Source organism: Chiloscyllium punctatum, chromosome 2, assembly GCF_047496795.1.
Source record: "Chiloscyllium punctatum isolate Juve2018m chromosome 2, sChiPun1.3, whole genome shotgun sequence".
Lineage (NCBI taxonomy): Eukaryota > Metazoa > Chordata > Chondrichthyes > Orectolobiformes > Hemiscylliidae > Chiloscyllium > Chiloscyllium punctatum.
In genome coordinates this window covers 40,815,823-40,838,424 of record NC_092740.1, presented here as the reverse complement: position 1 = coordinate 40,838,424, position 22,602 = coordinate 40,815,823, and the positions used below count along the sequence as shown (strand labels likewise).

The following is a 22,602-nucleotide window of genomic DNA, read 5'->3' as shown; positions in this document are numbered from 1 at the left end:
AAATGCCAAAATACCCACATCACTTGTACAAAAACAAAAATACCAGCAAGCCAGGGGATCAAACCTGGTTCAATGAGTGTAAAAAGGAGCACACCAGAAGCAGCACCAGGCATACTTAAAATTAAATGTGCAAATCTAGTTCAGCTACATCACTGGACTATACGTATTCATAAGCAGCATGTGCTAAACAAAGCTTAGCAACACCACAACTATCAGATCAGTTAAAAACCCTGCAGTGTGAATTATGAACAATTAAACAATGAACATGGGGAAGCCCCTCAAGGAATAACCTCACTCAAAGATGGTGGAGCTCATCATGAGGGCAAACATTTCATCAGAAATGCTGAGTGCCTGATCTCACTCTCCAGATCCCCACCATCTCAGGAGTCAGTCTTCATTAATTTCATACATTCCATATGATCTGGTTGATCAATCCATCTACATGGGCCTCTGATAGAGAGAGAGATGACCTCAGTATCCTGAATTCAAAAGACAGGTCTGATCCAATCTGGAAAACTACTGCCTCAGAGTCTACTCTTGATCATGAGCAAAATTATGACAGGCAGAGTTATCAAGACCATAAGATGATGAGATATAGGAACCGAATTAGGCCATTTGTACCATTGAGTCTACTCCATCATTCGATTATGACTGCTAAATATCGCACTTCTCTCGCTGATGCCCTTACAGCACCTTACTTTCGGTCTCAAAGACATTCAATGTCTTGGCTTCCACAAACTTCTATGACAATGAGTTCCACAGGTTCACTGGCTGAAGACATTCCTCCTAATCAGTTATAAAATCCTCAGTCCCTTCACGGAGGTTGTGCTCTTGGTCCTAGCCTCTCCTACTAGTGGAAACATCTCCTCCACTTCTATTCTATCCAGGCCTCTCAGCGTTTTGCCAGCTTTAATCAGATCTCCCTCATTCTTCTAAACTCCATTAAATACAGACCCAGACCTCTCAACTATTGTTCATATGACAAACCCTTCATTCTTGGGATCATTCTTATAAACCTTCTCTGGCCAATGGACCACCTCCAATGTCATCAGAGCCTTAGATACAGGGTTCAAAAATGCTCATAATACTCCAAATGTGGTCTGACAAGGATCTACACAGCCTCAGCAGTACACTCCTGCTCTTGTTTTCTAGTTGTCTTGAAAGAATGCTAACATTGCATTTGCCTTCCTAACAGCTAACCAAACCTGCATATTAATCTTAAGAGAATCCTGAAATAGGACTCCCAAGTTCCTTTGTACTACCTTTAAGCATTTCTGAAACCTGCATCTATGGAAGGATATGACAACATTGGAGGGAGTCCATTGGCCAGAGGGGGTTTATAAGAATAATCCCAAGAATAAAGGGTTTGTGCTTTAGATTTCTGAAGCCTTTTCTCATTTTGAAAAGAGTTTACACCTCTATTCTTCCTGCTAAAATGTATAACTTGTACTTTCCCACATTGTATTCCATCTGCCACCTCTTTGTTCATTCTCCTGACCTGTCTATGTCCTTCTTGCAGCCTTCCTACCTCAACAGTACCTATCCTTCCACCTTTATGTCATCTGCAAACATAGCTACAATACTCTCAGTTCCTTTGTCTAGATCATTTATTGCAGTTCCTTTAGCAGAATCATAGGTTAACCTATTTCCAATTGCTTCATTCTCAGATGTTGACGGGGATGTGTGCTGATGACTTCACTGTTCAGCCTATTTGTGACTCCTCAGATTAAAAAAAACATGCGCTCCCACTGACAATAAGCAAAACATGTACAACATTCAGGCATTTGTACCATCCCTAAGAATAGAAAGTCTAATCACCTCCTTGAGCTTGTGGTGTAGTTGTAGTGTCCCTACATCTGAGCCAAGGAGACGTAGGTTCAAGTCCCACCTGCTCCAGGAGGTAGGTCATTACATATCTGACTACACCATCTTTACACTTGAAGGTTGACAAGTTCCCACACCCTGAAAGACTTCATCCTAGAATCTTCAAAAAAGTCAATGTATTAGAGTCAATATATTGGTTTTAATCTTCCAAAATTTTCTAGATTCCAGAAAGCTTCCATCAGTTTGGAAGATAGCAGATGTGACTCATCGATTCAAGAAAGGAAGGAGACAGAAAGCAAGAAATTGTAGGCAAGTTATATTAATATATCAGTTATAGGGATAATCTGGGAATCTATTAGATGGTTTAGTGGTATTAATGCAGATTTCTAACCAAACAATCCTGAGTCTGGAAGTTTCACAAATTATACACCTTCACAGAGGTTCTGACCATAGTCAAGTCTTCTTTGAACTGCAATCGAAAGTTTTCTTTTCTAAAAAAAACTTGATCTGCTACAATTAATGGCTTCACATTTTTCCTCTTCTGATGTAAACTCATACAAGCAAAATCAAAAACAGAATTTGTTGGAAAAGCTCAGCAGGCCCGGCATCATCTGTGAAGAGAAATCAGAGTTAACATTTCTAGTCCGGTGGCCCTTCCCCAGAACTCTGAGAAGTTCCGAGGAAGTGCCACCAAACTAGAAACCGAGATAATGTTTAAATCTTTCCCCAAAAGTAAACAAACACCATATGCCACTAGCTTGAAATCCAAATACAGATGAATTAAATACCTTTCATTACACTTGGATGAAGGCTTATATCTCTTTAAACCCTTCCTATTGATGTACCCATTCAGATACCAAATGCTGGCAAATGGGACTACATTAATTTAGAATATCTGGTCAGCATGGACGAGTTGGACTGAAGGTCTGTTTCTGTGCTGAATATCTCTATGACAATGACTTCATGACTATGGCTTATGCTTTAGCAAGTACACTATCGTAGTTAGAGACATATGGGTTGCTTTCCTTTGTCAATCATGGTAAAAATTATAAAAGAGCAGGGGGATCATGTTGCAGCTGTACAGCACTTTGCTTCGGCCAAAGTTGGAATGCTGTATGCAGTTCTGGTCACCACTACAGGAAGGATGTATTTGCAGTGGAGGGGGTGCAAGGGAGATTCAACAGGATGTTGTCTGGAATGCAGTATTTCAGCTGGGCAGAGAAATTGGGTAAGTTTGGGTTTTTTCTTTCCTTTGGAGCAGAGAACGGGAGGGCATCAGTTTAGGGTTGAAGGGGAGGGAAATGAAGGGGAACCCGAGGGGCAATTATTTTCTAAAACAGAGGGTGGTGCATGTACTGCCAGTAGAAGTGGTTGAGGCGATACCATTAACAACATTTAAAAAGGCATTTGGGCAAATACGCGGTAGGAAAGGTTCAGAAGGATTTGGGCCATCTGCAGGGAAATGAGGTTAGTGTTATAGACATTTTGGTTGGCATGGACTAGTTCCTGTATCCATGCTGTAGGACTCAGTCTTTTTTTGGGGGCGGGGGGAGGGGTGCGCATGGGAACCTGATAGCAGAGCATAATGTAATAAGGAGCATGGACAGGGTGAACAGAAAAGCACCTGCTTCAATTAGTCAGAGGGTCAATAAAAGAGTTCATAATTTTAAAGAAGTGAGATGCAGGAGGTTTAGAGGGGATGTGAGAAAAAAATGCACTGCTTGGCAGGATAATTGAGGTAGGAAACGCCAGAAGTTTTAAAAAGTACTTAGACGAGCACTTGAAACGTCATAAAATCCAAAGCTACAGGCCTAATGCACAAAAGTGGAATAGTGTCTGCAGAAGAAGATTTCTGATGGTACAAACTTGATGGACTGAATGGCTTCTAAAGATAGCCTAGGGAGTGGAATGTAGCCTTTCATACCTGGGACTAGAGTAGAGGCAGTTGGGAACTCAGACATAGTCCAGGTATCAGGATGTCGCCTTTCACATGTGACAGCAGAGCAGAGCGAATGGGGCATAAACACAGACCAGGACAGAGCTGACCTTTCCTACCTGGGATTGAAGCCTGGTTTCAGAATATGGTCATTCCAACTTGGGATTGGAGCTGGGCCTTTCCAAACTTGGATTTGAGCCCTGGGATTGAACCCCATGACATAGAGTTACAGCCATACAGTCGAGTAGAGACTAACAACACTGTTAAGAGTTTGATTTCAGCAGGAAAAAGCAAACCCATTTGACTGGTACCAAATCTTCTTTCACTAAAGCACTGACGACAGCATTAAACAGTTATGAAGGTACAGAGTAAAAGTCGTCAACGTCTTTGGCAGCACCTTACCATCTAAGACAGGGAAGGTGGCAGATACAGGGGAATACTAGCCCTACCAAGGTTTCCTTCAAGTCACATACACCCATGACTTGGAATCACTGCTTCCCCTTTGTGAATGAGTCAATATCCTGAAACTTCCCAGTTAACAGCACAATAGAAGCATCTACACCCAGTGAATCAAGATCACTCACTACCATTTTATCCAAGGCAATTAAGAATGAGCAAAACGAAATGCTGGATTGCCTGCATGCACACAATACAGGAGTGAAAGGCAAAGTTGATTTTTTTAAAGAGGATGTGGAATAAAAGTCTAATACAGTCATTTCACAATATATTAGGAACAAATTACTGCAGATGTCGGAAACTGTCCTGAAAACAACAAATGCTGGAGACCACAGCGGGTCAGACAGCACCCATGGAGAGAGAGCAAGCTAATGCTTTGAGCCTAGACGACCCTTCATCAGAGCACAATATATGCTGGTTTAATACTATTTTAGATATTAAGCATTGATTTTATTAATTTGCAGTGACTAAAATGGACCATGTAATTAAAACTTGCCAAACTGAAATAAAACAGCCTCACCAATAGTTGTGCCAGGTCACTGTGGGCCGTTTCCAATCGACGCTGACAATCTGGAATCATCATCCGTGATTCTTGCAGAACTTCCATCTAGAAACAAAGAAAACAGGAGAGTGAAAATGAGGCTGGAAGCAACAAAGGATGTTGTTAATAGCTTGATTGCCAAATACCACCCTTGCTACTTCATGCTTGAAATGGAATTGTCTGCTATTCTATTCAAATGTTAAGATACTGATATTCAATGGTTTGCAGCACTTCTAGAATTGCTGGCAATAATTTGAATCATAGTTTTCACTGCTTCATCATATGAAAATACAAAATAAAATCGCTAAACCAGTTCAACAAATATATTGTAATAAGTTAGTCCAAGTATTTTTTATTTTAATAAAAATAAAACTATCTGCAGTCAACATAAAAAGCTTTTTCTTTGGGGTAATAAAGAAATGCAATGTCCAAGTAATATCACAGAGATAATTACTGCATGAAAAAAGTTATTGAGTTATTGATCGAACTGCGTGCTCTCTGCAGGAGGTTCAGACTGTGAAAGACAGAGGTCTACAGGAGCTCAGACAGAAGTGAGCGGAAACCAGCAGGTTCATCTTCATGGTCTTTATCATGCATAAGAAACTTATTTCAAAACTGCGTGCATTAATTTTGGCTAAGACAGTATGATTCTGTTCCCTTTAGGATGAAAAATAGTAACAAATACAGTCCAATTGTTAAAAAGTGTGCTCATCCAAATGATGTAACGTTAGTGCTGGAACAATGGTGTTAGAGATTCAAAGCTTTCAGGGAAGTACAAAAGATAATTTCTGCTTCTACATTTAAAGTTTTATACTTTCAAAATCCAAGGACTTTCTTCTTTAACCTCAAGAAAGTTTTATTTAACCTATAGTTATGTAATATAACAAATATTTTGTTTGCTCTACAGTATGAATTAAAGATTTCTAATGTGTAAAATCAAAAGAAACAATTTACAGTGTGCATACACCATAAAAATCCCAGATTCAGCCGTAACACAGGACTTTACAATTTGATTCTCTCGGACAAAACAGAATTCTAAACATGTCCACAAAATACATGCATAGAGCACACAAACTCATGATATCAATAGAAGTGGTTAATGGTTTTGAAAGGTAAACTGTACAATAAAAAGAAACAGGAAGTGACAAATCTGAGAAAATGAATATAATTAATATGTTATTGTTCAAGAAAGAAAAGCTTGCACTTAAGTGGTACCTTGACCATCATCAGATAGCTCAAAGAACTTTACAACCAATGAAGTACTTCTGAAGTGCATTCACTGTTTTAGTACAGTCACAATTTTAGTGCAGAAGATGCAGCAGTCAATTTGTAAACAAGCTCCCACATACAGGAATGTGATAAATGACCAGATAATCTTTTGTGAAATTTATTGAAGGATAAATATTGGCCTGGACACCAGAGAAAATCTCCGTGCTCATCTTCAAAAACATTGCACAGCAGCTTTTAAGTCTGCCTGAGAAAGTATACAGGGTTTCAGTTTAACATCTTAACCAAAAGGTGACACTTCTGACAATGCAGCATTCCCTCAGTGCTGCGCTGGAATGTCAACTTTGATTACATTTATGTTCAGGTTCTGGAGAGAGACTGGAATTCAAATTTTATGACTCAGACAACAGACTGCCACAGCTAACAAGCAAAAATATTCCAATAAACCAAAAGTTGCATGGATGCATGAAATAGTCCCGGAATAAACTGTTATAACAAAATTGAACCTTAAAGCTACAGATGGACTAATGATGGTGAAAACAACAATACACACTTTGGAATGCGTTTTGGAAGTTCTATAAATGATTTGAAAGGCTAAAGTCATATTTCAATGGCTGTATTCTTCTGAGTCAGACAGTTGTGAGGTTGAGCAATTTCTAATGGCTTAAGCATGCAATCCTGGCTGATGCTTCCATGCAATACTGAGAGTGATGTGCTATTGGAGGCTCATCTTTCAAATGAGCTGTTGAACCCAAGGTCCTCCTGTCCTCTCGGCAGGTGGTAAAAGATTTCCCAACATTACTCCATGACCAGCATGGGATATCTCCATTTGCCATCACCAACAGCTATATGAATGATTGACCAACAAGTCTTTGAAGGACAATGTAACTGCTTTATCAACATCGACAACTTGGTTGTGTTAATCCAAAATGAGAAAAGAAAAGTCACACAACTTGATAGAACTATTTAATTTGTGAACATAAATTTGCTGAAGCAAAAGTGTGTCTTATGAGCCACACTGTAGCACTTAGACAATCCAGGCCCAAAGCAAGACATGAAATTCTGAGATTTTATTCATGATATTTGAATTTCAGCATTCTAGTGGCTCCATTGACAGTTTTTTCAGAAAGGCAAAAAATTTGAAAAATTTGAAGCAAAGATTGCATTGTTGATGCCAAAGAAAATTAGGATGGAATAAGTATGACAGCAAGAAATGATCTTAGAATGGAAGTCATTCATTCCATATAGAGTCATTGAGCAGTACAGCATGGAAACAGACCCTTTGGTGTAACTTGCCCATGCTGACCAGATATCCCAAATTAGCATAACCATAACTTGAAAAGTGTGGCCCTGGAAAAAGCACAACAGGTCAGGCAGCCCATCCAAGAAGCAGGAGGGAGGGTCAATGTTACAGACTGATAAAGGGCTTATGCCTGAAACATCGACCCTCCTGCTCCTTGGATGCTGTCTGACCTGCTGTGCTTTTCCAGTGCCACACTTTGACTCTGACCTCCAGAATCTGCAGGCCTCACTTTCTCTCATAAAACACTAAGAGATAGGAGCAGAAATTTGGCCATTTGGCCCATCGAGTCTGCTGTGCCATTCAATCAATCAATCAACCAACTCTAATTCCCATTTCCCCCACCCCCAATCCCTCTGAACCCTTCCTATTCATATACCCATTCCAATGCCTTTAATGTTGTAATTGTATAGTCTCCACCACTTCCTCTGGCAGCTCATTCCATACACACACCACCCTCTGCATGAAAAAGTTGCCCCTTAGGTCCCTTTTATACCTTTTTCCTCTCGCCTTTAAGCTAGGCCCTCTAGTTTTGAACTCCGCCACCCAGGGAAAAGGCCTCAACTATTCACCCTCTTTATGCCCCTCATGATTTTATAAAGTTCGGAAAGGTCACCCCTCAGCCTCCAACACTCCGGAGAAAATAGTCCAGCCTATCCTTCTAGCTGAAATGCTTCAACCCTGACAACATCCTTCCTATAGCAAGGAGACCAGAATTGAATCTGGTATTCCAAAAGTGGTCTCACCAAATGTTGCAGCTGTACAGTACATGACCTCCCAACTCACCGATAAAGGCAAGCATACCAAACACTTCTTCACTATCCTGTCTGCCCACAACTCTACTTTCACAGAACTATGAACCTGCACTCCAAGATTTCTTTGTTCAGCAACATTCCCCAGGACCTTATCATTAAGTTGAAGAGTGTGGTTCTGGAAAAGCACAGCCGGCAGGCAGCATCCAAGGAACAGGAGAATCGACAAAATGTCGACTCTCCTACTCCTTGGATGTTGCCTGACCAGCTGCACTTTTCCAGCATCACACTCTTAACTCTGACCCCCAGCATCTACAGTCCTCATTTTCTCCTTACCATTAAAAGGTGCATATGTCCTGCCCTGAACTGCCTTTCCAAAATGCAGCACCTCACATTTATCTAAATTAAATTCCATTTGCCACTCCTCAGCCTGCCGGATGATCGGATCAAAATCCCGTTGTACTCTGGAGGTAACCTCCTTTGCTATCCAGGAGAAAGTGAAGACTGGAGATCAGAGCTGAAAATGTGTTGCTGGAAAAGCACAACAGGTCAGGCAGCATCCAAGGAACAGGAGAAATCGACGTTTCGGGCATGAAGGGCCTTCCTGAAGAAGGGCTCATGCCCGAAACATCGATTCTCCTACTCCTTGGATGCTGCCTGACCTACTGCGCTTTTCCAGCAACACATTTTCAGCTTCTTTGCTATCCACTACACCTCCAATTTTGGTGTTATCTGCAAACTTACTAACCATATGGTGATTTCGACTTTCCCAATAAGTGCAGATGGTTTGGATGGAGCAGTTTTTGTCAGGTGTCCAGGAGGGTTTCCTTACTCAGTATGTAGACAGACTGACGAGGGGAAAGGCCATTTTGGATTTGGTGCTCTGCAACAAGCCAGGACAGGTTCCAGACCTTGCGGTGGGAGAGCACTTTGGTGAAGGTGATCACAACTGCCTCACATTTAGCATAGCTTTGGAAAGGGAAAGGAGTAGTTACCGAGGGAAGATATTTAATTGGGGAAAAGGAAATTATGACGCTATCAGACAGAGTTGGGAAGTACAGACTGGGAGCAATCATACCACAGAAAGGGCACAGCAGACATGTGGAGATATTTTAAGGTGCAGTTGTTGTGAGTGGTGCACAAATGTGTTCTTCTAAGACAGGTAAGAAGGGGTAAATTAAGGAACCTTGGATGACGAGAACAGAGAAACTTCTCGTCAAAAGGAAGAAGGCAGCTTACATAAGGAGGAAGCAAGGATCTAGCACAGCTTTAGAGGATTACAGGCTTGCTAGAAAGGAGCTCAGAACTGGACTGAGGAGACCCAGGAGGGGGCATGACAAAGGCTTGGCAAGAAGGATTAGGGAGAACCCAAAGGCATTTTACTCATATGTGAGGAATAAGAGAATGATTAGGGAGAAGGTTGGGCCGATCAGGGATAGCGTAGGAGTCTAAGCAGATAGGGGAAGCCCTAAATGAGTTTTTTGCTTCGGTTTTCACCAAGGAAAAAGAGAACTTGTTGTAAATGAAAACTTTAGAGGACCTGGGATACAGTCTTGACCAGATCAAGATTGATGAAGTTGATGTGCTAGAAACTTTGGAAATCATTAAGATTGATAAGTCTTCAGGGCCAGACCAGATTTATCCCAGGCTGCTCCAGGAAGTGAGAAAGGAGGTTGCTAAGCCGCTGGCGAGAATATTTGCCTCCTCACTCTCCGCAAGAGTCGCACTGTAGGACTGGAAGGAGGCGAATGTTGTTCTTCTTTTCAAGAAGGGGACTAGGGAAATCCCTGGCAATTACAGACCAGTCAGTTTTACGTCTGTGGTCAGCAAAGTTTTGGAAAGAATTCTGAGGGATAGGATTTATGACTATTTGGCAAAGCGTAGTGTGATTAAAGGCAGTCAGCACAGCTGAGAGGGGGGCAGGTCATGCCTCACAAATCTTATTGAGTTCTTTGAGGAGGTGTCAAGACAGGTCGACGACGGTCAAGCAGCGGATGTGGTGTATATGGACTTCAGCAATGTATTTGATAGGGTTCCTCATGGTAGGCTCAGTCAAAGTCAGAAAATATGGGATTCAGGGCGATTTGGCTGTCTGGATTCAGAATTGGCTGGCTGACAGAAGGCAGAGAGTGGTTGTAGATGGGAAGTATTCTGCCTGGAGGTCAGGGCGGCACGGTGGTTAGCACTGCTACCTCACAGGACCAGAGACCTGGGTTCAATTCCCGCCTCAGGCGACTCTCTATGTGGAGTTTGCACGTTCGCCCAGTGTCTGCGTGGGTTTCTTCTGGGTGCTCCGGTTTCCTCCCACAATCCAAAAATGTGCAGGTTGGGTGAACTGGCCATGCTAAATTGCCCGTAGTATTAGGTGAAGGGGTAAATGTAGGGGAATGGGTCTAGGTGGGTTGTGGGTCGGTGTGGAGTTGTTGGGCTGAAGGGCCTGTTTCCACACTGTATGTAATCTAATGTAATCAGTGTTGAGTGGGGTCCTACAGGGCTCTGTTCTTGGGCCTCTGCTCTTTGTAGTGTTTAAACATGACTTGGATGAGGAGGTTGAGGGATGGGTTAGTAAATGGGGCGATGACACAAAGATTGGAGGTGCTGTTGATATTAACAGCGCAACATAGACAGGATGCAGAGCTGGGCTAAGAAATGGCAGATGGAGTTCCACCTGGATAAATGCAAAGTGATGCACTTTGGAAGGTAGAACTCGAATGCTGAATATAGGATTAAAGACAGGATTCTTGGCAGTGTGGAGGAACAGAGGGATCTGGATGCGCAAGTACATAGATCCCTCAAAGTTGCCACCCAAGTGGATAGGGTTGTTAAGAAAACATAAGGTGTTTTGGCTTTCATTAACAGGAGAATCGAGTTTAAGAGTCGTGAGGTTTTGCTGCAGCTCTACAAGTCCCTGGTGAGACCACACTTGGACTATTGTGTCCAGTTCTGGTCACCCTACTATAGGAAAGATACAGAGGCTTTGGAGAGGGTGCAAAGAAGGCTGCCCAGGATGCTGCCTGGACTGGATGGCTTGCCTTATGAAGAAAGGTTGAATAAACGTGAACTTTTCTCTCTGGAGAGAAGGAGGAGGAGAGGAGACCTGATCGAGGTGTACAAAATAATAATAGGAATAGATAGAATCAATAGCCAGAGACTTTTCCCCACGGCAGGATTGACTGGTACGAGAAGTCACAGCTTGGAAATATTAGGAGGAAGGTATAAAGGAGACGTCAGAGGTAGTTTCTTTACGCAGAGAGTTGTGAATGCATGGAATGCGTTGCCAGCGGTGGTGGTGGAAGCAGAGTCATTGGGGACATTTAAGCAACTGCTGGACATGCACATGGATAGCAGTGAGTTGAGGGGTGCGTAGGTTAAGTTACTATATTTGACATTAGGATTAAAGCTCAGCACAACATCGTGGGCTAAAGGGCCTGTTCTGTGCTGTACTTTTCTATGTTCTATACCTCATCTGTTCACATCCCAAGCCATTTATATAACTGATGAAAAGCAGTGGGCCCAGCACTGAACTCTATGGCATACCACCGGTCAAAGGCCTCCAGTCCGAAAAACAACCCTCCACCAGCCTCGGTCTTCTATCTTCAAGCCAATTCTGTACCCAAATTGCTAGTTCTTCCTGTAGTCCATGTGATTTAACCTTGCTAATAAATCTACCATGCAGAACCTTGTTGAATGCCTTTCTGAAGTCCATAAAGATCATATCCACTGTTCTGCCTTAGTCAATCCTCTTCGTTACCTCTTCAAAAATCCAAGTTAGTGAGACACTGTTTTCCACCCAAAAAGCCATGTTGACTATCCCTAATCAGTCCTAAACATGTAGTTCCAACTACATGTACATCCTGTCCCTCAGAATTCCCTCTAACAACTCACCCACCACCAATGATGTCAGACTCAATCTACAGTTCCCCCTCAGGAGGTAAAAGCAATGACTGCAGATGCTGGAAACCAGATTCTGGATTAGTGGTGCTGGAAGAGCACAGCAGTTCAGGCAGCACTCAAGAAGCTTCAAAATCGACGTTTCGGGCAAAAGCCCTTCATCAGGAATAAAGGCAGTGAGCCTGAAGCATAGAGAGATAAGTTGGTGAGGTGGGGGAAGGGGAAATGAGGAAACTGTTGAAGTGCACATTGATGCCCTGGTGTTGGAGTGTTCTGAGGCAGAAGATGAGGCGTTCTTCCTCCAGGTGTCTGGTGGTGAGGGAGCAGCGGTGAAGGAGACCCAGGACCTCCATGTCCTCGGCAGAGTGGGAAGGGGGGGGTGGGGGAAAGCTGAAATGTTGGGGCACGGGACGGTGTGGTTGATTGGTGCGGGTGTCCCGGAGATGTTCCCTAAAGCGCGCTGCTAGGAGGCGCCCAGTCTCCCCAATGTAGAGGAGACCGCATCGGGAGCAACGGATACAATAAATGATATTAGTCTACAGTTCCCTGCCTTTTCCTTACCACCTTTCTTAAACAGTGTCACCATGTTAGCTGATCTCTAGTCTTCCAGCACCTCCTCTGTGACTATTGACGATACAAATATCTCAGCAAGGGACCCAGCAATCACTTCCTGAGCTTCCCACAATGTTCTTGGGTACACCCAAATCAGATCCCAGGTATTTATCCATCTTTATGCATTTCAAGGCATCCTGCACTTCCTTCTCTGTAATATGGATGTTTTGCAAGATGTCGCTATTTATTTCCCAAAGTTCTCTAGTGCCCATTTCCTTCTCTGCAGTAAATACTGATACAAAATACTCGTTTAGTACACACATCACAAATCCCTCTCCATCCTAACTCTGTGCCAATCCCAGTTTAGGTTTAAAAAGTTAAAATCCCATACCGTTACCACCTTATTATTCTTACAGAGAACTATGATCTCGTTAGAAACTTTCTCAATTTCCTGCTGACTATGGAGAGAGAGTGCCAGAGCGCGAGGATACAATCTTTATAATATAATTATCCCTTTCTAATATCCTCAGTTCCACCCAAATAACTTCCTTGGATGTACTCCCAGGAATATCCTCCCGAAGTACAGTCATAATGTTATCCCTTATCAAAAATGTCTCTCCACTCTTAGCTTCCTTTCTATCCTTCCTATAACATCTGTACCCTGGAACATTAAGCTGCCAGTCTAGCCCATCCCTGAGCCACTACTCCATAAATCGCCAGGAGATCCCAGTCCCATGTTCCTAACCATGCCTTGAGTTCATCTGCCTTACCTATAAGGCCTCCCACCTTGAAATAAATGCAGTTTAATTTATCAGTCCGATGTTATTCTCTACTTTGTTCCTGCCTGCCCTGACTGTTTTTCCCAACTGTATGTTTCAGACTGATCTCTTTCCTCACTACCTCAATGGGTCGCGACCTCCCACCTTACTGATTTGAATCCTCCAGAGCAGCTGGAACAAATCTCCCTGCCAGTACATTAGTCCCCTTCCAATTCATATACAGGTCCTTCTTATACAGGTTATTTCTACTCCAGAAAAGATTCCAATGATCCAAGAAAGCGAATCCTTTTCCTTTACGCTAGTTTTTCAGCACACATTAATCTGCTGTATCCTCCTACTCATACCCTCACTAGACCATGGCACCAGGAGTAATCCATATTTTATTATTCTGGGAAAACCAAAATGGAGGATGGAAAAATTGTGGCTGTAAGAGCTGCTCTTTTTTGCGGTATTTTAGGTGTTGGAGGGGATTTCCTTGAATTCCAGGAACAGCAAGTATTGTTTTATATGTTGCTTTGGAACTCTGGTGGACAAAAGATCAAAACGATGGGCACTTTAAAAGGAGGAAGACAGACAAAAAGGTAGTGACCACATGGTCAGAGAAAGAAAACTATGCTGCTGCCTGACACACTGAATCTGCACAGTTACTGTCTTTGTTGTTTGAGTCCAAGTATTTCAGACATCGGAATGTGTCTCGAAAAAAATTAACAAAAACCAAAATTCACAGCTAACCTTGAAGAAAACGATGTGGGAGGGCTCACAGCACAAGGAACAGTTAAGTACATAGTTTTAAGTATAGCCTTGTTGTAAATCTACAATAACAAGGAGAGTGGGTTCTTTCTCGATTAGATGATTTATTGAGATCTGTCTCATGGCTTATATTTTTAAAAATTTAATTGAAAATATTAAGTTAGCCTGCAGCAGTGTTTTTTTATAGCAATAAGATGGTGCTATTTTCTGGGTCTATACATTGTGAAGGAGCAAAGACAACCTTTAGTAGAGTGATGTGCTCTTCCTGTCAAACATGGGAGTTTAGGGAGATTTCCATGTTACTGATGATTACGTCTGCAGGAAGTGACTTTGGTTGCAAATCCTATCAGAGAGCATGTGAATTGGTCAGAGCTGCAGTTAGAGGCAATAAGGAATTTGCAGGAGCTAGGTGGTGTGATGGATGGCAGTTAGAGGAAGGCAGAAAAGCTGCAGAAACACAGGTAGATGGGTTAACTCCAAGAAAGGTAGGAGGAGTAGGCAGATAGTGCAGGAGTCTCCTGTGGCTATCCCCATCTCACACAAGTATGCTGTTTTGGGAAAAAGTAGACTCTCAAGGGAATGTAGCATGAACAGCCAAGTTCCTGGTACTGAGAATGGTTCTCATGCAATGAGGGGTACACATTGGGTCCCAAGTGATTGATTGTGTTAGGGGACTCCCTACTCAGAGGCACAGACAGATGTTTCTGCGACCGGCAGTAAAAATCAGAATGGTGTGTTGCCTCCCTGGTGCCAGAATAGAGGATATCTCAGATAAGGGGAGAGGGACCATCAGGAGGTTGTTGTACATATTGGACCTAACGACATAGGAAGGGAAATTCCGAAGGGAGAATGTTAGGCAGGAAAGCTAGGCAGAAATTTAAAAAGGATGTCCTTGAAGATGATAATATCTGGATTATTCCCGGTGGTAAGAGCTAGTGAGGGTAGGAATAGGAGGATAGAGTAGATGAATACATGGCTGAGGAGGTGGTGCAGGGGAGAAGGATTCACACTTTTGGGATCATTGGAATCTCTTCTGGGGTTGAAGTGACCTGTACAAGGAGGACAGATTGCACCTGAATTGGAAGGGGACTCATCTACTGGCAGGGAGATTTGCTAGGGCTGCTCAGGAGGATTTAAACTGGTAAGGTGAGAGGGTGGGACCCAGGGAAATAGTAAGGAGAGAGTTCAATCTGAGACTGGTACAGGTAGGAAAAGGAGCAAATCAAACAAACAGTCAGAGCAGGCAGAAACAAAGGACAGAATAAGGTAGAACTGATAAGTTAAACTGCATTTATTTCATTGTAAGAGGCCTCACAGGGAAGGCAGATGAGAACTCGGGGCATGATTAGGAACATGGGACTGGGATATCATCGCAATTACAGACTAACGACTCAGGAATGGATAGGGCTGGCAGCTTAACATTCCAGGATACAAATGCTACAGGAAAGATAGAAGCGGGGGGGGGGGCAGGGGCAAGAGAGGAGGGGGAGTGGCGTTTTTGATAAGTGATAGCATTTACAGCTTTACTTCAGGAGGAGATTCTTGGGATTACATCCAGGGAAGTTATTAGATTGGAACTGAGATATAGGAAAGGGATGGTCACGTTATTGGGATTCTATTTATAGACCTCCCAGTAGTCAGGGGGGAAATTGAGAAATGGTTATCCTTAAGAATAATAGGGGAGTAGGGGTGTTTTACTTTCCAAACATAGACAGGGATTGCCATAGTGTTAAAGATTTAGATGGAGATGAATTTGTTAAGTGGGTACAAGAAAATTCTGTATGTGGATGCAGCTACTAGAGAAGGTGCAAAACCACAACTACTCTTGGGAAATTAGGCAGGGCAGGTAATTGAGGTGTCAGTGGAGGAGCACTTTGAGGCCAGCGACCATAATTGTATGAGCTTTAAAATAGAAATGGAAAATGACAGACCAGATCTAAAATCTGAAGTTCTAAATTGGAGGAAGGCTAATTTTGACAATATTAGGCAAGAACTTTCAAAAGTTGATTGGGAGCAGACGTTCACAGGTAAAGGAATGGCTGGAAAATGGGAAGCCTTCAAAAATGAGATAAGCAGAGACAGTATATTCCTGTTAGGGTGAAAGGGAAGGCTAGTAGGTGTGGGGAATGTTGGATGACTATAGAAATTGAAGATTTGGTTAAGAAAAAGAAGGAAGCATATGTCGGGTACAGACAGCAGAGATCGAGTGAATCCTGAGAAGAGTATAAAGGCAGTAGGAGTATACTTAAGAGGGAACTCAGGCGGGCAAAAAAGGGGATAGGAGATAGCTTTAGCAAACAGAGTTAAGGAGAAGCCAAGAGATTTTATAAATACATTAAGGACAAATGGGTAACTAGGAAGATAATAGGACCTCTCAAAAGATCAGCAAGGCAACCTACATGTAGAATCACAGGAGATGAGGGGGTTACTAAAAGAGGATTCTGCATCAGTATTTACTGTAGAAGAGGGTATGGAAGATATAGAAGAGAGGGAAATAGATGGTGACAGCTTGAAAAATGTCCATATTACACAGAGTTGATAGTGCTGAATGTCTTAAAATGCATGAAAATGGATAAATCCCCAGGACTTGATCAGGTGCAACCTAGAACTCTGTGGGAAACTATGAAAGTGATTGCTGGGCCGCTTTCTGAGATATTTGTATCATCGATAGTCACAAGTGAGGTGCCGGAAGACTGGAGGTTGGCTAACGTGGTACCACTATTTAAGAAAGGTGATAAGGAAAAGTCAGGGAACTATAGACTATTGAGCCTGACATCAGTGTTGGAGAGGATTCTGAGGGACAGGATTTACATGTATTGGGAAAGGCAAGGACTGATCAGCGATAGTCCACATGGATTTGCGCATGGGAAATCATGCCTCACAAACTTGATAAAGTTAAGAAGAGTTCTGATGAGGGTAGAGTGGTGGACATGATCTATATGGACTTCAGTAAGGCATTTGATAAGGTTCCTCATGAGAGACTGTTTAGCAAGGTTAGATCTCATGGAATACAGGGAGAACTAGCTATCTGGATACAAAACTGGCTTGAAGGTAGAAGACAGTGGTGGAGGAGGGTTGATTTTCAGACTGGAGGCCTATGACCACAAGTGTACCACAATGATCGATGCTGGGTCCTCTGCTTATTGTCATTTATGTAAATTATTTGGATGTGAACATAAGAGGTATAGTTTGTATGTTTGCAGATGACATCAAAATTGGAGGTTTTGTGGACAGCAAAGAAGGTTACTTTAGAGTACAATGGGATCTTGATCAGATAGGCCAGTGGGCTGAGGAGTGGCAGATGGAGTTTAATTTAGATAAATGTGAAGTGCTGAATTTTGGAAAGGCAAATCAGAGCAGGACGTATATATTTAATGGTAAGATCCTGTGGGAGTGTTGCTGAACAAAGAGAACTTGCAGTACAGGTTCACAGTTCCTTGAAAGTTGAGTTGCAAGTTGGGAGGAGAGTGAAGAAGGCTTACGATATGCTTTCCTTTATTGAACATAGCATTGAGAATAGGAGTTGGGAGGTTATGTTGGTTAGGCCATTTTTGGCATATTGTGTGCAATTCTGGTGTCTGTCCTATCGGAAAGATGTTGTGAAACTTGAAAGAGTTCAGAAAAAATTTACAAGGACGTTGCCAGGGTTGGAGGATTTGAACTACAGGGAGAGGCTAACCGGCTGGGGCTGTTTTCCCTGGAGCGTTGGAGACTGAAGGGTGACCTTAAGAGGGGTTGATAAAATTATAAAGGGGCATGGATAAGTCAAAGAGACAAGGTCTTTTCCCTAGAGTGGGGGAGTCCACAACTAGAGGGCATCTGTTTCAGGTGAGAGGGGAAAAATTTAAAATAGACTGAAGGGACAACAACATTTTCACGCAGAGGGTGGTGCGTATATGGAATGAGCTGCCAAAGGAAGTGGTGGGCGCCGGTACAATTACAACATTTAAAAAGGCATCTGGAGCGGTATATTAATAGGAAGGGTTTAGAGGGATATGGACAAAGTGCTGGCAAATGGGACTAGATTAGGTCAAGATATCTGGTCGGCATGGATAAGTTGGACTGAAGGGTCTGTTTCATGCTGCATATCTGTGACTGACCTACATTTTAGCTTCCTGCCTAATTTCCGATATTTTCTCCTCAGATTCTTGTCCTTTTCTCTTCTACAATCATTAATTCCAATGTGCACAATGACCTCCTGCTGGCCCCTCTTCCCTTTGGAGAATATCTGCACCCTCTCAGTAAATATTCTTTATCATGGCACCAGGGAGGCAACACAACATTCTGATGTCTCACCATTGGCCACAAAAATGTCTATTTGTGCCTCTGACTAGGCAGTCCCATATCACAACTGACCGGTTGGAACATGACCTAGCCCCTTGTTATAGTACAGCCAGTCTCACGACCAAAACCTGACTATTGATGGTACATTCCCCCAAGAATCCACAACTCCCAACATTTTCCAAAACAGCATACTGGAGGTGGGGATAGTCACAGGAGACTCCTACACAACCTGCCTACCCCTCCTACCTTTCCTACCTTTCCTGAAGGTAACTGTGGTTTTTCTCCTTTCCTGAAACTGCCATCCATCACAACCTGGCTCCTGTAAATTCCTCACTGCCTTGAACGGCTACTCCAACCATCATACACAATCCAATAGGATTCGCAACCAAATGCAGACATAATCCTCAGTAACACTGAAAATCTCCCTAACCTCCCACATCTGACAGGAAGAGCACATCATTCTACTAAATGTCATCTTTGCACCTTAATCTAGAAACCCAAAAAAATAGCAGTCTTACTGCTCTAACAACACTGCTCCAGAATAACTTTGTATCCTGGGTTATATTGTTAAAGTTTAATCAAGAGACTTATCCCAGTGAGGAGTAAGGATTCTAAGCAGGTGATGTCAACCATTAAATTAATTTTTTTTTAAATGTATAATTTGCCAAAAGTAACCTAAAAGATTGGAAAATATATATTTAAAAAACAAAAATGACCACACTATAACATTATGCGATACAGAAGCAAAATTAGGCCATTCAGCACATTAAATGGTGGAGCAGGCTCAATCATGGCTGATGTTTCTCAACTCCACTCTCCTAAAATTTTCAACCCTTATTAATCACAAACCTACCTAACTCTGGCTAAAAGACACTTAATGACTTTTCCTCCACAGCCATCTGTGGCAATGTGTTCCAAAAGATTTATTACACTCTTGGTGCAAGAATTCCTCATCTGCGTTCTAAAGGGTTTTCCCTCCTTTGTGAGGCTGTCGCCTCAGATACTAGTCTCTCCTGCTAGCAGAAACATCCTCTCCATTTCCATTCTATCAAGGCCTCTCAGTATTCTCTAAGTTTCAATAAGATCCCTCCTCATTCTTCTAAATTCCACTGAATACAGATGCGGAGTCCTCAACCACTTCTCATTTGAGAAGTCTGACCAGAGCCTTATACAGCCTCAGGAGTACATCCCTGGTGTTGTATTCTAGGTTCTCAAAATGAACACTAATATTGCATTTGCCTGTTGCCAATTGAACCTGCAGGTTCATTTTGAGTACTCCAAACTAAGACTCTCTAGCCCCTTTGTGTTTCAAGATTCCAAATTCTTTCCCTATTTAGAAAATAGTCTACACCTCTATTCGTTGACTAGAGTGCATAACCTCACACTTTGCCCACATTGTATTCAATCTGCCATATCTTTACCCACTACTCTAGCCTGCCCGCATCCTTTTGCAGCCTCTCCACTTCCTCAAATTACCTGTCCATCTATCTTGGTGTCATCTGCAAAACTTCGCAACAATGCCCTTAGATCCTTTGTCCAAATCATTAATGTATAATGTTAACAATTACAGACCCAACACTGACCCCTGCAGAACTGGTTATTATTCTGAAAAAAGCCTGTTTTTCCCAACATTCTGCCAGTCAGTCAACCCTCTATGCATACCATGCTCCTAACACCATGGTCTTATTTAGGAACCTTCTGTGCAGCACATTGCTAAAAGGCTTTCTGGAACTCTTTAAAAAACAATCATGTCACTGGCTCTCCTAATTTGCTCATGATCTCCTCAAAGAATTTAACAGATTTGTCTGGCATGACCTCCCCTTGATGAAGCCATAAAGATTGGCACAAAGTACTCAATTAGTTTATCTGCCATTCTTTGTTGCCCATTATTACTCTATCACTATTTGACAGTGTTCCAATGTCTTATGTCTCATGTCTCTTTTCTTTTTGTACATCTAAAACAAAAGACTGTTGCAATCTTCTTTTACATTACTATCTGGCTTACCCTTATATTTCATCTTCTCCTCCTTACTGCTTTTTGGTCGTCTTCTGCTGATTTTTAAAAGGCTTCCTAATCTATGAGCTTCCCACTAATCTTCATCAAAAAAAAGAGACAGAAGATAAACTTTGAGAATAAACTTCCAACTACAAGTACACAATTCTTTATCTGAAACCCTCAGGACCAGCTAGTTTTCAGGATTTTCCAGATTTCGGAATAAGTGACAGTTTAATGGTGAACTTTTAGAAAATCTTACTGAAAAGCAGATGCACCCGAGTGTACGATGGGCCCGGAGACAGAATTAACACCTGCCAGTGCTGGGCCACACCCTCAGCATGATGTGGGTCGAGTGAGAGTGGAGTTGGGTTAACTGTTTGCACACCAAACAACCTTGTTAATGAGAAAAAACTTCACAAAAGAAACTTTGGATTTTGGATAATGGATTGTCTACCTACAAGAACTTCCTTAAAACGTATAAAAAAGGAAGAGAGAAGCCAAATTGAACACAGGCCCACTGCAGAACAAAGTGGGGGAAACAATAATGGGGTGTCAGAAAATGACAGAAGAATCGAATAAATGTTTTGTATCAGAAGGCGGCACTAATAGCATTACAAATTAAATAATCAAGGAGCAGGAAGAGCGGTACTAATTAAAATAGCTAATCACAAGCCAAATGGTACTATGGAAACTAACGTGGCTAAAGATAGATAATTCTCCTGGATCTGATGGGATGCATCTTAGGATATTAAAGTTAAGTATCTATAAAAGGTAGTGGATTCTCGGACAGTAATTTTCCAACAGCTTTGCTATTAATCATTCTGTTAAGGAATATGGACTAAACATGTCAGCTTCTTTGCTTTCATCTATTTTATTTAATTTTTTCAAAATAGTTACAGAGAAGTAAATTTCCAACTCACTTCTCTTTCTTCATTAGACAGGAAGAGGAAGAGAAAGAGAATATGAGCTTGAGCTCTTGTCAAACATAGCCAGCACAGTGGCTGAGTGGTTAGTACTGATGCCTCATAGCGCCAGGGATTTGGGTTCGATTAAAGCCTTGGGCAGGCTGTCTGGGTGGATTTTGCACATGCCCCAGTGGGTTTCCTCTGGGTGCTCCAGTTTCCTCCCACAGTCTAGGTTAGGTAAGTTGGCCATGCTAAATTGCCCATATAGTGTTCAGAGATTGCCCATATAGGTTCGTTGCATTAGTTAGGGGGAAAAATGTAGAGTAATAGGTGAATGGGTCTGGGTGGGATCCTCTTTGGAGGGTCAGTGTGGACTTGCTGGGCCGAAGGGCCGGTTTCCACACTGTATGGATTCTAATTCTAATGGTCACATAACAATCCAGGATGTTTTTCCTGTGGCATCTATTTATTTTACCTCTACTGGTTGTTTCAACACCATCAGTGAGGACAATATTTTTGAACAAGCCAGGTCACTGCCCAAGATAAAATCAATTCCTTCTATTGCACTATTCCAACTACAATCTATCCATTTGCCAAGTCACTCTTCAATCCAACTCTATAGCATATGACTAGTTTTTAATCTGTGTATATTTCTAAATTAATATTTATTCCTTCATTAATCCCACTGGAAGAGGCATTGTATCATCAGCCAGCATCAACGAATGACTTACTCCAGTGTCTATCAACACCTTTAATTGTTTACCTCCTTGTTTAGAAGGAGGAAATATTTCTCCCTTTGAAATAAAATCTTCAGGATATCCAGTGATATGATTCTTTGTTAATAATTGAGGAAGAATGTGCTTGACTGTCCTGAAGCCTCTGCTTTCTAAACAGGTTTGTGACTATACATGTTTTACATGTGCCATTGTGTTTACTGCCCATCTCTTTTCCCAATGCACCCTTTTCTGAGGAATCTGTGTTGCTATAACCTGAAAAAGTCACTGATTTAATTTTCAGCATTAGTATATTCATTCCATTTCCATGGAAGCATGTTATTTTTCTTTCATTCACTTTTAGATTCTAGCCTTTCTCCTTTATTATTTTGACACCCTTCTGTTTGGTCTACGAAACCAATGCTTTTTCTATCCGTTCTATTCTTCCAATCTCCTTATTGATTCCCACATGATCATTTCCCCAGAGTCTTACATTTTCAAAATTCCCCTTAACTTCAGAGATCAAAACCACTAATCTCTCAATATTTCTTTTTCCCTTGCAAGTTTTACAAATGTCTGATTTAGTTTTGTTCACATGGCCTAAATTTTAGTTGATAAGCTTCAGGAACAAGCTCGTCAGCTTGAAGCACTGCTCTTTTAAAAGCTTCATATTCTGCAAATTGTTCTTCTGATAAC

At 42.0% G+C, this 22,602-nt stretch overlaps 1 protein-coding gene across 1 annotated transcript in view; it reads right to left on the bottom strand.

The window, feature by feature from the left end:
• The window catches only part of tbca (tubulin cofactor a), a 76,689-nt gene that overhangs the window by 5,494 nt on the left and 48,593 nt on the right, over positions 1–22,602 (bottom strand). Inside the window, exon 3 of the mRNA XM_072547484.1 lies at positions 4,737–4,823. Within this exon, the coding sequence (XP_072403585.1) occupies positions 4,737–4,823 (87 nt within the window). The remainder of the gene's footprint in view (positions 1–4,736; positions 4,824–22,602) is intronic.